The sequence below is a fragment of the Anolis sagrei genome, chromosome 2, assembly GCF_037176765.1.
Source record: "Anolis sagrei isolate rAnoSag1 chromosome 2, rAnoSag1.mat, whole genome shotgun sequence".
NCBI classification, from domain to species: Eukaryota; Metazoa; Chordata; class Lepidosauria; order Squamata; family Dactyloidae; genus Anolis; species Anolis sagrei.
The window spans coordinates 8,976,260-8,993,918 of record NC_090022.1 but is presented as its reverse complement, the minus strand read 5'-3'; the positions used below and the strand labels follow the sequence as shown (position 1 = coordinate 8,993,918).

Below are 17,659 nucleotides of genomic sequence, written 5' to 3'. Positions count from 1 at the left end.
GATGTGTGTGTGTCTGTGTATTCAATCTTCAGAGACACAAGGTTTCTTAAAATCTGTAGATGGAAATGAGTTAGTTTATCCTGAAGTAAAGACGCCCCGAGTCCTCTTGGGAAGAGGGGGCAGGATATAAACAAAGCATTATTATTATTATTATTATTATTATTATTATTATTATTATTAAACATAACCACTATTAATGGGAAGGATGATATGAATAGTGTATTGATCTGTGTTTGATCAAATAATAATAATAATATTTATATCCTGCCCTATCTCCCCGAGGGAACTCAGCCTGGTTTACAACAGATATCAGCAAACATTCAACGCATTAAACTATAATCCCTCCCTCTCCACAAAAAATGCTTAAATATCATTTGCAGAACCAATATTATAAGGTTCAATGCACAGTCAGCCATCACTTGTAGTTCATATGTTCCAGTGTAGAGAAGCAGTTGTCCTGTCACTTGTGCAATCTATATAAATAAAAATGTAATGTTTGTTTGGGATTAACAGAATTCAAAAACCACTGGACGAATTGACACCAACTTTGGACACAAGACACATAACAACCCAATGTATGTCCTCCACTCAAAAAAAATATGATTTTGTCATTTGGGAGTTGTAGTTGCTGTTTATAGTTAACCTACAATCAGAGAGCATTCTGAACTCCACCAATGATGGAATTGAGCCAAACTTGGCACACAGGACTCCTATGTCCATCAGAAAACACTAGAAGGGTTTGGTGGGCATTGACCTTGAATTTTGGAGTTGTGGTTCACCTACATCCAGAGAGCACTGTGGACTCAAACAATGATGGAGCTGGACCAAACTTGGCACAAATACTCCATATGTCCAAATATGAACACAGATGGAATTTGGGGAAAATAGACCTTGACATTTGAGAGTTGTAGTCACTGGGATTCACAGTTCAACTACAATCAAAGAGCGTTCTGAACCCCACAAATGACAGAATCTGGGCAAACTTCCCACACAGAACCCCCATGAGCAACAGAAAGTACTTAAGGCCATCCAATCCAACTCCCTTCATCAGGGCAAGAAAACGTAATCAAGGTCCTCCTGACAAAGAGCCATCCAGCCATAGATATAAATAGATAGATAGATAGATAGATAGATATGATTCACACACACAGAGATATAGTATCATAGATTTGAAAGGGACCCAAAAAAAGGACACTGATATGTTGCCTGTTCCAGAGTAGGCAAACCAGACACTCTCCACATCAACACTGACAAAGAAACCGCAAGAAATACTGTTTACTCACAAGCAGAAAGACATTACATATATTAGAAACCAACACTTTCTCGTTACTTTATGTTCCAGATCAACAGACTGGGACACAGCAACGCCTGGCAGGGGACGGCTAAAGATTAGGTAAAGGTTGTCCCCTGACGGCTAGTATGTTATATTATTTGTTGTTGCACTTATTGCATTTATATGTTTCAATTGTTTTATAATTTGATATATTTATTATTTGTTGTATGATGCGGCATTGAACGTTGCCATAATCTGTAAGCCGCTCTGAGTCTCCTTTGCGGTTGAGAAGAGCGGGGTATAAAGACAGTAAATAAATAAATTCGACAACACATAAATGAATACTTCTATTAGAGAGAGAAATTGAGGAACAGTTCAGTGCTTGTTGACCTGATGGTTTCTTGCCTACCTCTATAGGGTTAAAATCACCGAGAGGGATTCCTAGAGGGGAAGAAGGAAGTGGTTTCCAAACCGGAAGCACCGCCTTTCCCTGCATGGCTTTCCTAGAGAGGCCATAATAAAGTACTTCCGTCTTAAGGGACCCTCTGGAGGGTTTTGTGAAGGGAAGTAGCAGCAGGGTTTTTAACCCTTCATCTCCAGCCTGGGCTCCTGGTCAGTGGCTTTCTTTGATTTAGTCTCCTCTGGACACATTCCAGCTTGTCAATATCTCTCTTGAATTGTGGTGCCCAGAATTGGACACAATATTCCAGGTGTGGTCTAACCAAAGCGGAATAGAGCATGGGGAGCATGACTTCCCTGGATCTAGACACTCTATTGATGCAGGCCAAAATCCCATTGGCTTTTTTTGCCGCCACATCACATTGTTGGCTCGTGTTTAACTTGTTGTCCACGAGGACTCCAAGATCTTTTTCACACGTACTGCTCTCGAGCCAGGCATCGTCCCCCATTCTGTATCTTTGCATTTCGTTTTTCTTGCCAAAGTGGAGTATCTTGCATTTGTCACTGTTGAACTTCATTTTGTTAGTTTTGGCCCATTTCTCTAATCTGTCAAGATCGTTTTGAATCCTGCTCCTGTCCTCTGAAGTATTGGCTATCCCTCCCAATTTGGTGTCGTTTGCAGATATGTATGATAGCCATGTATAAATATGTGAGAGGAAGCCACAGGGAGGAGGGAGCAATCTTGTTTTCTGCTTCCCTGGAGACTAGGACGCAATGGAACAATGGCTTCAAACTACAAGAAATGAGATTCCACCTGAACATGAAGAACTTCCTGACTGTGAGAGCCGTTCAGCAGTGGAACTCTCTGCCCCGGAGTGTGGTGGAGGCTCCTTCTTTGGAATCTTTTAAACAGGGGCTGGATGGCCGTCTGTCAGGGGTGATTTGAATGCAATATTCCTGCTTCTTGGCAGAATGGGGTTGGACTTGATGGCCCACGAGGTCTCTTCCAACTCTTTGATTCTATGATTCTATGTGAACAGGGAGGGGGCCGATCTAATTTTTGTAGGAAGGGCGTTCCACAGCCGAGGGGCCACCACTGAGAAGGCCCTGTCTCTCATTTCCGCCAACTGTACTTGTGATGCAGGCGGGACCGAGAGCAGGACCTCCCCAGACAATCTTAACATTCTAGCTGGTCCATAGGAGGAGATACATTCGGAAAGGTAAGTTGGGCCAGAACAGTCGACCACGTTATTCTTCTGTGAAGCTTCAGAGGAGTAGGCCTTGGGGGTACTGCCTTGCAATGGCTTCAGTTCTTCCTCGAGGGTCGTTCCCAGAAGGTGTCGTTAGAGGACTCCTGCTCGGCCTCACAGCCATTGTACTGTGGGGTCCCGCAGGGTTCAGTACTGTCCCCTATGTTATTCAACATATACATGAAGCTGTTGGGGGAGATCATCCAAAGTTTCAGGGTACTATGCCATCTGTACGCAGATGATGTCCAGCTCTGTCACTCCTTCCCACCTGCTACTAAGGAGGCTGTTCAAGTCCTGAACCAGTGCTTGGCCGCTGTAACAGACTGGATGAGGGCGAACAAATTGAAACTAAATCCAGACAAGACAGAGGTGCTCCTGGTCAATTGTAAGGCCAAACAGGGCATTGGGTTGCAGCCTGTGTTGGACATGGTTACACTCCCCCTGAACAGTCTTCAAAGGCAACCTCAGGTAGAGAGCGCTGCAGTAATCTATACGGGATGTAACCAGGATGTCTTTTCATTCACTGGACCAAATTTTGCACAAATACTCAATGCACCCAAATTTAAATACTGGGTGGGTTGGGGGAGGGATTGATTTTGTCATTTGGGAATTGTAGTTGCTGGGATTTATAGTTCACCTACAAATCAAAGAGCATTCTGAACTCCACCAATGATGATGATGAAGAAGAAAAAGAACTTTATTTTTATACCCCGCCTCCATCTCCCCGAAGGAACTCGGGGCGGCTTACATGGGGCAAAGTCCAAACACATACAGTTAAAACATAGCAAATAAAATATTAAAACAACATAAAAGCAGCATTATAAACAATGGTAACACAAACATCATAAGCAACAACCAGAAATGATTCAAGTCTCATTATTTGGGGGCTGGGGCTGGTGTGCAACACGTTAGAAAATAGGTGCATAGATCATGTAGGAAAAAATGAGGATAGAGCAATTGTGACAGGGTCATTTTGACTTGAAAAGTGCAGTAATCAGATCGAAAGCTTAATTTTGACCAAAGAATTAGAGACCATCTGTTAAGGGAATTGTCATTCAAATATACAACGGAACATCCATGTCTTTAGTTCCTTGCAAAACGTGGATAAGGAGGGTGCTAGCCTGATCTCCCTGGGGAGGGAGTTCCAGAGTTGGGGGGCCACCACCAAGAATGCCCTTTCCCACATCCCCACCAACCACACCTGAGGTGGGGGTGGGAGCAAGGGAAGAGCCTCCCCATAAGATCTGAGAGACCGTGTGGGCTCGTAGGGGAAGATATGGTCGCGAAGATAGGAAGGTCCTGAACCGTTTAGAGCTTTATAGGGGATAACCTGCACCTTGAATTGGGACTGGAAACTTTACGGCAGCCAGTGGAGCTGTTTAAACGGGGTTTGACCGCTCCCTGTAACTTGCTCCAGTAATCAATCTGGCTGCCAATCTTTGCAACAACTGTACCAAACCTGGCACACACAACTTCCAAGACCAACAGAAAATACTGGAAGGGTTTAGTGAGCATTGAATTTTGGAGTTGTAGTCCACCTACATCCAGATAGCACTGCGGACTGAAACAATGATGGATCTAGACCAAACTTGGCACAAATACTCAATATGCCCAAATGCAAACACTGGTGAGGTTTGGGGAAAACGGATCTTGACATTTGGGAGTTGTCGTTGCTGAGATTTATAGTTCACCTACCATCAAAAAGCAATCTGAATCCCACCAAGAATAGAATTGGGCCAAATTTCCCACACAGAACCTCCATGACCAGCAGAAAATACTGCGTTTTCTGATGTTCTTTGGCGACCTCTTGTGACCCCTCCCAGGTTGAGAAATGCTGCTCTAGATCAAGAAACCAGTCTTCCATTCAACATTCATGGCATTAATGTATTAATATGACCTTATTTATCTTGTTTGTTTTGTAGGGTCTGCCAGTCCTTCTCATTCGATTGTCGTCTGAGAGGATAGGTGGACACATCTTCATCCAGTTTGGAGGCAGCCTTGAAGCACAGAGCAAAAATGGCTGTCTCCCAGTTAAAAACATTTTTTTCTGCTGCTCAGACAAAGATCAGTAGAGCACGCTGGGAGGACAAATGGAAGAAAGACCGGGAGAGCAATTTGCGCCAGCGCTTCTGGGATGTCCGCTATGAGGAAGCCTTGGGTCCGCGAGAGGTGTGCAGCCGCCTCCACTCTCTCTGCCGCCTGTGGCTGAAGCCCGAGCGACACTCCAAGGCGGAGATGCTGGACCTGGTGATCCTGGAGCAGTTCCTGGCCGTCCTTCCTGCGGAGATGGAGCGCTGGGTGAGGGAATGTGGGGCAGAGACCAGCTCCCAGGCCGTGGCCTTGGCCGAAGGCTTCCTCCTGAGTCGCTCCCAAGAGGAGAGGAAGCGGCAGAAGCCACAGGTGAGAATGAGAGAGAGAGAGAAAAATTAATTTTGTAGTTTCAAGGAGCCAAGAATAATTGTTTTGAAGGATGATATATAACACTCTTATCCATATTTTAGAGACATTTTCCAACTATGGGTGCTGCAGCCAGCCAAATTGCAATTTATTAATTTATTAATTTAATAATTAATTTATTAATTGCAATTTTAGCTTTTTGTACTCCTCCGGCTTAGATTCAGGTAGCTAATTTTAAGAATAATACAAACACGTTGGAAGGAGTTCAGAGAAACATTAGCAAAAGAGGGCCCAGGTGTGTTCACCCTGGAAAAGAGACTTGGAGTGCCCCAATTGCCCCCATTGCCCCCAAGGTCTCTCACAGAGAGGAGGGGGCAATAATCTCCATTCCCCAGGGTGGTATAACCAGATACAATGATCTGAAGTTTATTTATCGTGTCATCAGCAACCAGACATTTGTATTACATTTTTAACACAAACAAACAAACAAGCAGACAGACAAAACACAGAATTTGCAAGCTTGGTAGTTGATTAAATGTCCTTTGACCAGTAGCTGGCCACTTGGAGTGCCTCTGGTGTTGCCGCAAGGAGGTCCTCCATTGTGAAGTTAAAGGTAAAGGTTTTCCCCTGACATTAATTCTAGTTGTATCCGACTCTGACGGTTGGTGCTCATCTTCATTTCTAAGCCGAAGAGCCAGCATTGTCCGTAGACGCCACCAAGGTCATGACTGCATGGAGCACCGTTACCTTCGCCCTAGAGCGGTACCTATTGATCAACTCACATCTGCATGATTTTAAACTGCTAGGTTGGCAGGAGCTGGGGCTAACAGTGGGAGCTCACCATGCTCCTCGGATTCGAACATGTGACCTTTCAGTCAGCCAGTTCAGCAGCTCAGCACTTTAACTCACTGCACCATCTGGGGCTCTGATCTGAAGTTACAGGATGGTAAACATTGAAGATTAAAAGGAATGTAGTGAGAATTCCAGTGGTGTGTATTTCAGAGGAAGCAACTGCCTGAACCACTTCTGAATGTTCTTTCCCAAAGAAATTGTATGTCATTCATAGGTAGAGATAACTCAACCGGGACCTGAAAGCACAGATATACAGACTAAGCTTACTCAGCCCGAGAGCCCCTCTAGGGTCGCCCCAAATTTCAACCCCAGAGTTACGTAAAGTACTTCCTTCTTCTCAGCAGTAGCCCTTCCATTTCAGATCGAGTCCTGAATCAGAGTGCAAGGCCCAAACAAAGGCAGAATTCCCACACCAAAATCAAAGAAAGTCAGATTCTTTTACAGAATGAAGAAAACCAGTCTTGGATCCCAACCATAATCCAAGGGGTCTGGAACAGGTTGCAGAAAGAGACCCCTCCCTCCTTTTCTAATCTATCTTTTTCTTTGTGATTTGTGCCTCTTGTTCAGGTGCAGGACTCTTTCGTAGGTGAGACGAACCAGGTGGAGGAGTCTCCTTCAGACACCATTTGCATTGCTCAGACTGGAAATGGAAAATATATCACAGCTGGTAAGGAATAGGCAGTGGTCCTTCTTGCTTGTTCGCCTCCTCTTGAGTAGACATGAAATATCTGGATTAGGGTGAATAAATTGAAGTTGAGTCCAGACAAGACAGAGGACGTCCTGGTCAGTCGCAAGGCCAGACAGGGCATAGGGTTACAGCCTGTGCTGGATGGGGTTACACTCCCTTGATGGTGCAAGTTCACTGCTTCCTGGACTTATTGTTCAGCCTGGAACCTCAGTTTACGGCAGTGGCTGGGTTTTTTTTTTTGGCACCATTAAAAATTGTGCACCAGCTGCACCTGTATCTTGGGAAGTCAGGCTTGGCCACGGTGGTCCACGCTCTCGTTGCATCCAGGCTAGATTACTGCAATGCACTCTACGTGGGGTTGCCTTTGAAGACTGTTCGGAAGCTTCAAATAGTCCAACGAGAGGCAGCCAGGTTAATAACTGGGGCGACATACAGGGAGCACACAACTCCCATGTTACGTCAGCTCCACTGGCTGCCTGTTTGCTACTGGGCACGATTCAAAGTGCTGGTTTGGCCTATAAAGCCCTAAATGGCTCCTGCCCAGTTTACCTGTCCGAACGCATCTTCTTTTACGAACCAGAACTCATCTCCCTTTACACACCAACACAGAGATTAAAATCTTCTGAGGAGGCCCTGTTCTTCATCCTGCTACCATCACAGGTGCCTTTGGCGGGACGAGAGAGAGGGCCTTCTCAGTGATTGCCCCCCAGCTATGGAACTCCCTTCCTGGCAAGATTAGATCAGCCCCCTTCCTCCTGTCCTTCAGAAAGGTGGTAAAGATCTGGCTGTGGGACCAAGCCTTTGGGGTAGTGTAATAAGCAGTAATAGAAAACCCACTCCACAGACCAGAGCCAACGTGGTGTTTTGAGATGGTTTTAAACAACTGATTTTAAAGTAGATCTGATTTTAGTGTTTGTGTATATTTATAGTTATTTTATGTCCCAGCATGGAATGCTTGCCGTATACATCAGTGGTTCTCAACCTGGGGTCCCCAGATGTTTTTGGCCTACAACTCTCAGAAATCCTAGCCATTTACCAGCTGTTAGGATTTCTGGGAGTTGGAGGCCAAAAACATCTGGGGACCCCAGGTTGAGAACCACTGGTATACATGTTGTGCTCTGCCCTGAGTCCTTTTTGAGATGAGGTAGGCAGAATATAAATGTTTCAAATAAATAAATACATTTCTGAGCTGTGTGAATTGAAAAATAAGTGGGGAGCCTGGGAGCTTAAGAATGCTACAATACCTGGATGTTCCAGTGTGCTTTTGATTAAGCAGGCCACGACTAATTTTTCCTACTTTTAAGTTCTTTTTCCTACTTTTAAGTTCAGCACTTTACGCCTGGCCCTTTTATGTTCTACAGGGTGAGGCAGCATAACTTCCTTTTTAAAAATGCGCACCATTCAGTCGGTTGAAGACATAGTGGTCTCGTTCGAGAGGCGGGAGTATAAAGTTTTGTCCTGACACAGTTCAGTCGCCATCCTGCGTTGGAACAGCAAGGAGCATGCTTTTGCCCTTGAGGCCTATTTTTCGAGCGGATTTGGAGTGGCCGGCCCGCTCTCCAGATTTGGCCCCTTGTGATTTTTTTCTATGGGGTTTTTTGAAATCCCATGTTTCTGTGAACCGTCCAAGGACCCTACAAGATTTGAAGACCAGCATCCAGGAAGAAATTGCCAACATAATGCCTGCTATGCTGGCAAGAGTCATGACAAGCACCAGAAATTGGTTTACTCAGAGAATGGGGGAAGTCACCACCCTAATTTGATCTTCAAAACTATGTAAAACAAAACTTTAGCTATGCGCCTACATTATAAAAAATAATAATAAAATCCTGCTTCATACAATGGGTTTTATTAAGTTTTGAAAAAAGGAAATTATGCTGCCTCACTCTGTACCTCAGCACTTTTGATGATAGAAATTCCAGCCCTGCCTACTTGATTGTTGCACTTTCCTTGCGCTCCTGTCAGAATGTATTGCACTTAGTGAGTCTGTACCTTAGCTATGTTCTTTTTCTCAGCGATATTGTGTTTGTTTTTGTATTTTTATCAGATGTTTTTAATTGGTTTGTTTTATTTGTAATTTTGGGCTTCTCCCTTGTAAGCCGCCCCGAGTCCCCTAGGGGAGATGCTTGTCAGGGTATAAAAATAAAGTTATTATTATTATTATTATTATTATTATTATTATTATTATACGTAGTAGTAGTATACTTAATTATGTCACTTTCAAGGTTACTTGAATCCTTTGTGTCTCTCTGGATGTTTGTGATGGGGAATATGCTCTTTGCTACATTGGCACAAATTCAGAAACTAATACAGTCAACCCTCTACATTTCCTGGGATTAGGTTCAAAACAAATAGTCCCCATTAAAGACCTGGGACCCAAATCCAAGGAGGGAGTTTCAAAGAGGGCCATGGGGCAAGGGGAGAGTGGCAAGCTTCCATGGGAAGGAACTGTGGGGCAGCCTGGAAAAGATCTTACACTCACTGATGTCTTTCCTCTCTTTCACAGGCAGAAAAACACGGTCAAGTGGTGACCGTTCAACTACTCATTATTATTTCCTAAGAAGACCTTGTGCAGGACCAGATCAGGTAGGCAGCAGGATCCTTAGAGGGGAGGGGAAGCCGAGTCTCTTTCTCCATTGGACATTGCTCTGCCTCTAAATCAGTGGTTCTCAACCTGTGTTTCCTCAAGTGTTTTGGCCTACAACTCCCAGAAATCCCAGCCAGTTTACCAGCTGTTAGGACTTCTGGGAGTTGAAGGTCAAAACATCTGGAGACCCACAGGTTGAGAACCACTGCTCTAAATGAACCTCTCTTTTCTGTATTCCTTCCATCCAAGATGTTTTCAATAACTTTAAAGCATAGGTTCTTTTTATTGCAATTTCCAGTGCGATAACATATCAGGACTTTTATACTTTTACACAAAGAATGACATTGAACATACAGAGATACAAATTCTATGTAACTACATTGGATTCACGTACAACTTAGAGTTACATTGGCTAACAAACAAACAAAGGAGAATTACATTTTTACACAGCATTCACACACATTCATCCTCATGCATACTTCCAAATATTGCCATAGCCTTTGCTCCCTCCTTGGAAAAGCACCTGTTAAATCAGATCCTGCTTCTCTTGCAGCCTGCTTCCGTTGCATCCTAACCCTAACCAAAACTTCCAAAAAGCTCCTAAAGCACCAAAACGTCTTTTCCCCTAAGAAGAATGCCAAGGATCAAATCTGTGTTTTCCATACAGCAGAACCTGACTCCCTTCAAACCTATCACAACTCCAGAATGCACTCCTTCCTCTTCCCTCAAGCAAGAAGCCCCGAAGCGCACAGAATCCTGCTTTCCCATAGCATATCTGACACTCTCTGAATACACCATCTCTCTCTTTTCCATTGGAGCAGAGCATAGCGGGTGAACAGCGCCTCTGTCACAATTTGAGAATTATCAGAGTCTTTTATAGGAATATTTTGCTGATGTAGTCCTAAAGTTGTAAATTAATTATAGATGTCTTCCATCCTAGACCGATGTTGATTCTTCTTGATTGGTGTTAACAAACAAGCAGTGTGGTCACTTCCTTTTTAACATTGTAAACATTTCTCTTATCACTGTCCCAGTTCTTATCACAGTTTACTTTATCAGTTCTCATTAGCAACTTTTAATCACAGTCCAGCAAGCAGGTAGTTAGTCATTGCAGGCCTTAATCTTTTGGAATGGTGTCTCCAAAATTATTAGCTTTGATTCATTCATTAAATCCACATTTATCAGATCTGCCTATTAAATTTCTTGTGACATCCTTCTGGTTCATCTCACTGGGATGGGACTGGGAGGCACTGATTATAGTGGCTCTGGTCCTTTCTGGAGGGCTGTACCCAGAAGGTAGTGCTGGGGGACTCCTATTTGAACCCCTGGCCGTTGTGCTGTGGGGTTCCTCAGGGTTCCCTTCTGCCCCCCATGTTGTTTAACATCTACATGAAACCGCTAGGAGAGGTCATCCGGAGTGTTGGAGTTCAGTGCCACCTATATGCAGATGACACCCACCTCCATTACTTCTCTCCACCTAAAGCCAGGGAAGCTGTCCTGACCCTAAACCAGTTCCTGTCATCAGTAATGGACTGGATGAGGGCAAACAAATTGAAACTTAATCCAGACAAGACAGAGGTACTCCTGGTCAGTCGGAAGGCAGATTAGGGAATAGGGATCCAGCCTGTGCTGGATGGGGTCGCACTCCCCTTGAAGACACAGATTCACAGTTTGGGGGTAGACAACAAAGCTTAGAGAAGACAATGATGCTTGGGAAAATGGAAAAAGGAAGAGGGGCCAAGCAAGGGCAAGATGGATGGATCATAGAATCATAGAATCAAAGAGTTGGAAGAGACCTCATGGGCCATCCAGTCCAACCCCCTGCCAAGAAGCAGGAATATTGCATTCAAATCACCCCTGACAGATGGCCATCCAGCCTCTGCTTAAAAGCCTCCAAAGAAGGAGCCTCCACCACACTCCGGGGCAGAGAGTTCCACTGCTGAACGGCTCTCACAGTCAGGAAGTTCTTCCTCATGTTCAGATGGAATCTCCTCTCTTGTAGTTTGAAGCCATTGTTCCGCGTCCTATTCTCCAGGGAAGCAGAAAACAAGCTTGCTCCCTCCTCCCTGTGGCTTCCTCTCACATATTTATACATGGCTATCATATCCCCTCTCAGCCTTCTCTTCTTCAGGCTAAACATGCCCAGCTCCTTAAGCCGCTCCTCATAGGGCTTGTTCTCCAGACCCTTGTGTGTGTGTGTGTGTGTGTATAATGGTTTTAACCTGAATTGTTTTTATTATTAATGAGTTTTAATACTGTCTTAATATTTGTATATTAGCGTATATTAAGTTGTATTATAATGCTTTTTATTGTGAGCTGCTTTGAGTCTCCGTATGGAGAGAAAGAGCAGGATATAAATAAACATAATAAAGAAAGAAAAAATATTTCCTCCTCACAGATAATATTATTTCCCTTCAGGTGACTTTTGAAGACGTGTCTGTGGATTTCTCAGAGAAGGAGTGGGCCCTCTTGGATCCAAGGCAAAAAGCCCTGCACAAGCAAATCATGGATGAGAATTTAGGGATCGTGTCATCTCTGGGTAAAGCTCCATTACGCTTGCAGTTAACAAGTTCTAAAAATCATCCAGTGTTTCAGATCCCTTCCTCTGAAGCCATAGTAAACAGTCTCATTCCATATCCATATAGGGGTCAACCCAAGAAGAGAATTGGCACTTGGGTGAACTGCCATATTATATGAATTCTAAGCACATGGTTATTTTCTATCCACCAGCCATCCTTGTGATGGTTGTGGTAGCAAGATAAGGGTTTCTCCTGGGTATCATAGTGCCTGGGTAGGTTTGAATAAGGAGATACAATCAGGCAAACAGCCTGGACTTGAGCCATATAGTTCTTTAAAGGTCATAACCAGCATCCAGTCCAACTCCCTTCACCAGGGCAAGAAAACGTAATCAAAGCCCTCCTGAGAAAGAGCCATCCAGCCATAGATATAGATAGATATGATTCACACACACACCAGATATAGTATCATAGATTTGAAAGGGACCCTTAAAGAAGGACAATTATATGTTGCATGTTCCAGAGTAGCCAAACCAGACAATTTCCACATCAACACTGACAAAGAAACAGCAAGAAATACTGTTTACCCACAAGCATAAAGAAATTACATATATTGGAAACCAACACTTTCTAATTACTTTATTTTCCAGATCAACAGACTGGGCCACAGCAACATGTGGCAGGGGACAGCTTGTTCATATATAGATTTCTCCATACACAAAAAAATAGTACAATACCAGTCCACACTTGTGAAACCTAAGGTCTCTATAATTCAGAAGTAGAGAAAATAAACAGTAGGGGGATTTAAAAAATACTAAGGGGAGAAATATCATTTAATCAATAATATAAGGAGTGAAAACACAGAGAGAGAATGTCAAACTCCAATTCTGTGCAGCTTCATTCAATCCTTTTTAAAATAGCAACTTTATTCTGGCTTCTAATCTGAATTTGGATGTTTGTTCTGTTGCCTGATGCCATGAAGTTAAGTTCACCTACCTTTGCGGCATCAGGTAGATCAAAGATTTTTTACCTTTCTTGTGCCAGAAGGGATTCCAGAGAAACCAGGGCTAAGAAAACAGTTCTACTTTACCCAGCCCTGGTTGAGTTATGATTTACTTTGGGGCTTATATCTTGCTATAATATTTAGAGCAAAGATAAAAGATGTTTTTTTAACAGCCAGTGTTCGAAAGGGCTGTCGCAACTACTGTAAATGCATGTTGTATACTTTTTAAATTTAATCTAATATTAGCTTTTCTTTTCAACACATGGTTGTTCTCAAACCATGTAAATAGAGGAGACACAATTTAAATATTTAGAAGATGGAATGAATATCAATAAGAAGGAAGCACTCACCTTTTCTAAAGAAACTCACACAAAGGATAAACCATTTAAATGCTTGGAGTGTGGAAAGAACTTTTGTCAGAAGGCACACCTTGTTCGTCACCAGTCAATTCACACAGGAAAAAAGCCATTTAAATGTTTAGAATGTGGAAAAAGTTTCTCTCAGAAGATAGCCCTTGTTCATCATCAGGTAATTCACACAGGAGAGAAGCCATTTAAATGCTTGCAGTGTGAAAAGAGCTTTGGTCTAAAGAGAAACCTTAGTAGTCATGAGGCAACTCACACAGGAGTAAAGCTATTTAAATGCTTGGAGTGTGAAAAGACCTTCGGACACAAGAAAACCCTTATTAGTCATCAGGCAATACACACAGGAGTAAAGCCATTTAAATGCTTGCAGTGTGGAAAGAGCTTCCGTCAGAGAGGAACACTTTATCGTCATCAGGCAACTCACACAGGGAAGAAGCCGTTTAAATGCTTGCAATGTGAAAAGAGCTTCAGTCGAAAGAGTAACCTTATTGATCATCAGGCAACACACACAGGAGAGAAGCCATTTAAATGCTTAGACTGTGGAAAGAGCTTCAGTCAAAAGAGAGGCCTTGGTTACCATCAGGCAATTCACACAGGAGTAACTCCATTTAAATGCTCAGAGTGTGGAAAGAGCTTCACTCAAAAGATAGGCCTTGTACGTCACCAGACAATTCACACAGGAGAAAGGCCATTTAAATGCTTGCTGTGTGAAAAGAGCTTCAGTCAAAAGAGAAACTTTACTTCTCACCAGGCAACTCACACAGGAGAGAGACTATTTAAATGCTCAGTGTGTGGAAAGAGCTTACGTCATAAAAAAGGCCTTGTTCGTCATCAGGCAGCTCATACAAGAGAAAAGCCATTTAAATGTTTGAAGTGTGAAAACAGCTACAATAAAAAGAAACATCTTATTCATCATCAAGCATTTCACACTGGTAAAAGGCCATTTAAATGCTCAGTTTGCGGAAAGAGTTTCAGTCAGAAGAAAGTCCTTGTTCGTCATCAGGCAACTCACACAGGAGAAAAACCATTTAAATGCTCAGAGTGTGGAAGGAGCTTCAGTGTGAAATCATCCCTTGTTCGTCATCAGGCAACTCATACAGAAGGAAAGCCATTTAAATGCTCAGTCTGTGGAAAGAGTTTCAGTCAGAAGAAAGTCCTTGTTCGTCATCGGGCAACTCACACAGGAGAAAAACCATTTAAATGCTCAGAGTGTGGAAGGAGCTTCAGTGCGAAATCATCCCTTGTTCGTCATCAGGCAACTCATACAGGAGGAAAGCCATTTAAATGCTCAGTCGGTGGAAAGAGTTTCAGTCAGAAGAAAGTCCTTGTTCGTCATCAGGCAACTCACACAGGAGAAAAGCCAGACTGTGGAAAAAGCTTCCGTCGAAATACTGGCTTTAATCGTCAACGTGCACGGAAGAAATAGTTAACCCATGGGGTAAAGGCAAGTCCCCTTGTTTTACCTCCGAGAGGGCATGAATCTTTGTCTTAGAAAACACAGTTAAAAAGCTGGGGGAGGGTGTCGGGAAAATAATGACCAATTTTGTTTGAAGAAATACCTCATTAAGCATAAGAGATAATATTTTGATGTCATGAATACTTTTTAAACAAAGGTTCTTTTATTGCAATTTTTAGTGTATATCAGAACTTTTATACAAAGAACGATGTTGGACATACAGATTCTATGTAACTACATTGGATTCACAAACCTGCAGTTGCATTGGCTAACAAACAAACAAAGGGGAATTATATTTTTACTCAGCATTCACATTACCCATATATATTCATTCATTCTCATGCATCCAAATATTATCCTTTTCTCCCTTGTGCTGTCACCTGGAGAAGAACACCTCTTAGGCCAGTGAAATCCTGGCTATGGGATCAGGCCTTTGCAGACTAAGCTGACCTGCTGGTAGAGCGATGGCTTTAATGCACTTGACGGACTGCTTTTAGGACGATGGCTTAAATCTGCGACTGTTTGAATGTTTTTAATGTTTTATATTGTTTTTATTTAAATTGTTTATTTATGCTTTTGGTTGTGGGCACCATGGTGTGCCGGTTGTTAGCTGCCCTGAGTCCCTCTGCGGAGGTCGAGGTAGGATGGGATACGAATGCCCGAAATAAATAAATAAAAGGAAGCAAGTGACCAGACTGCATTCCATTGCCGATCTGCCACTCCCAAGGTACACCATCTTTCTTCCTTCTCAAGGAGCAGAGCGGTGGGTGAGCCAGACTCCTCTGGTGTGCCACAATTTTGGATTGTAATAAGAACTCTTATATAGCAATATTTCCACTGATGTTGTCCCAAAGTTGTAAATGAATTATAGACGTTTTCCATCCTGAAACATATTGATTCCATCTCAGTTTCCTGGCAGATGTTGACTCTGCGTAATTGGTGTTGACAAATGCAAACAGCCTTCTGTTGACTTCATTCTTAACATAAGGAACCTTGTAAACATTTCCTTAACTTGAAAGAGCCATTGTCTCTGATTAATGTAAACACACGTTGTTTTTCCCCAAAAGTTCAACAGTTAATCATTCTCACAGTTCTTATCAATGTCAGCAGTTCATCAACTTTTAATTACAGTTTCATGAGTGTAGTTAATTATTTTTTCTTTGCAGGACTCAATTCCTTAGAATTGTGTCTTCAGCCAAATCAGTACACTTTTCATACAATTTATTCAAACCATACATCATATTTCATTGCAACATTGAAAGCTAAAGGAAGGTTATTCAGGGATTTTTTATCCATTAATGCATATTGGTTACTGCAACTATTTCCTGTCATGTATATTCAGGGTTAAAAATACATTTAATTGAGAAGTTTGATGAGTACTGTGGGAATGGGTTCGATTAAGGACTAGCAGCCCTGTGTTTCGTGTAATTCTATTTATGTGGTAGGGGGTTTTCATTTATGAAATATCTAATAAAGAATAACTGATAAATTGTTTTCTATCCATTCATGCATACTGGTTACTGTAAATATATGACCTGCAGTTCACAATACAAAGGAAGGCTGAAACTAAGACAAGTCAAACTAGCATTCTGGACTTTAGAAGAGCTGACTTCCAAAAAATGAAGGAAATACTGAGTAGCATTCCATGGACGCTGATAATAAAAGACAAAGGAGTTCAGGATGGATGGGAGTTTTTCAAGAGTGAAATACTCAAAAGTGCAATTGCAAACAGTGCCAGCAAAGAGAAAAAAATAACACAAGTGCAAAGAAGCCAGAATGTATGTCCAAAGAACTTCTAGCTGGGCTAAGACTCAAAAGAGGTATGCACAAGAAGTGGAAAAAGGGAGAAATCATCAAAGAAGAATTCAAACAAATAGCCAACTCCTGTAGGGAGAAGGTTCGCAAGGCTAAAGCACAAAACAAGCTCAGGCTTGCTAGGGACATTAGAAACAATAAAAAGGGCTTCTTTTCTTATGTCAGTAGAAAAACGAAGAACAAGGAGGCAAAAGCCCCTGCGAGAAGAAGATGGGAAAATCATGACAGGGGATAGAGAAAAGGCAGAACTATTTAATGCATCCTTTGCCTCAGTCATCTCACAAAAAGAAAGCCATCCCCATCCTCAGCAACAGGGAGTGACGAAGATTAGTGAAAATGCAACTCTAAATAGGGAAACAAGTTGTCCAGGAACACCTGGCCGTTCTAAACGAATTCAAGTCTTCAGGGCTGATCAGCTACATGCAAGAGTATTGAAGGAACTGGCTGAAGTTATTTCAGAACCACTGGCAATCATCTTTGGGAGTTCTTGGAGAATGGGAAAAGTCCCAGCAGATTGGAGGAGGGCCAATGTGGTCCCAATCTTCAAGAAGGGAAAAAAGGATGATCCAAACAACTACCGTCTGGTCGGCCTCACGTCGATACCAGGCAAAGTTCTGGAAAAGATTGTTAAGGAATTTGTCTGCAAACACTTAGAAACGAATGTGGTCATTGCTAATAGTCAACATGGATTTATCAAAAACAAGTCATGCCAGACTAATCTGATCTCTTTCTTCGATAGAGCTACAAGCTGGGTAGATGCGGGGAATGCCGTGGATGTAGCGTACCTGGATTTCAGTAAGGCCTTCGACAAGGTCCCCCATGACCTTCTGGCAAGGAAACTAGTCCAATGTGGGCGAGGCAAAACTACAGTGAGGTGGATCTGTAATTGGTTAAATGGACGAACCCAGAGGGTGATTCTCCCCAAGGCTTCCTCTTCATCTTGGAAAGAAGTGATGAGCGAAGTACCATCAGCAAGGTTCCGTCCTGGGCCCGGTCCTGCTTTATTAATGACTTAGATGAAGGGCTAGAAGGCATGATCATCAAGTTTGCAGACGACA

The 17,659-nt window shown here is 42.8% G+C and overlaps 1 protein-coding gene across 1 annotated transcript; it reads left to right on the top strand.

The window, feature by feature from the left end:
• Positions 1 to 1,767: 1,767 nt before the first annotated feature.
• Positions 1,768 to 16,275, top strand: LOC132767972 (zinc finger protein 665-like). Its single transcript, XM_067465230.1, has 6 exons — positions 1,768 to 1,885; positions 4,845 to 5,322; positions 6,739 to 6,838; positions 9,366 to 9,445; positions 11,865 to 11,985; positions 13,255 to 16,275. Exons 2-6 carry the CDS (start codon positions 4,939 to 4,941, stop codon positions 14,754 to 14,756), a joined length of 2,187 nt encoding a protein of 728 aa, XP_067321331.1. The 5' UTR covers positions 1,768 to 1,885; positions 4,845 to 4,938; the 3' UTR covers positions 14,757 to 16,275.
• Positions 16,276 to 17,659: the final 1,384 nt, after the last annotated feature.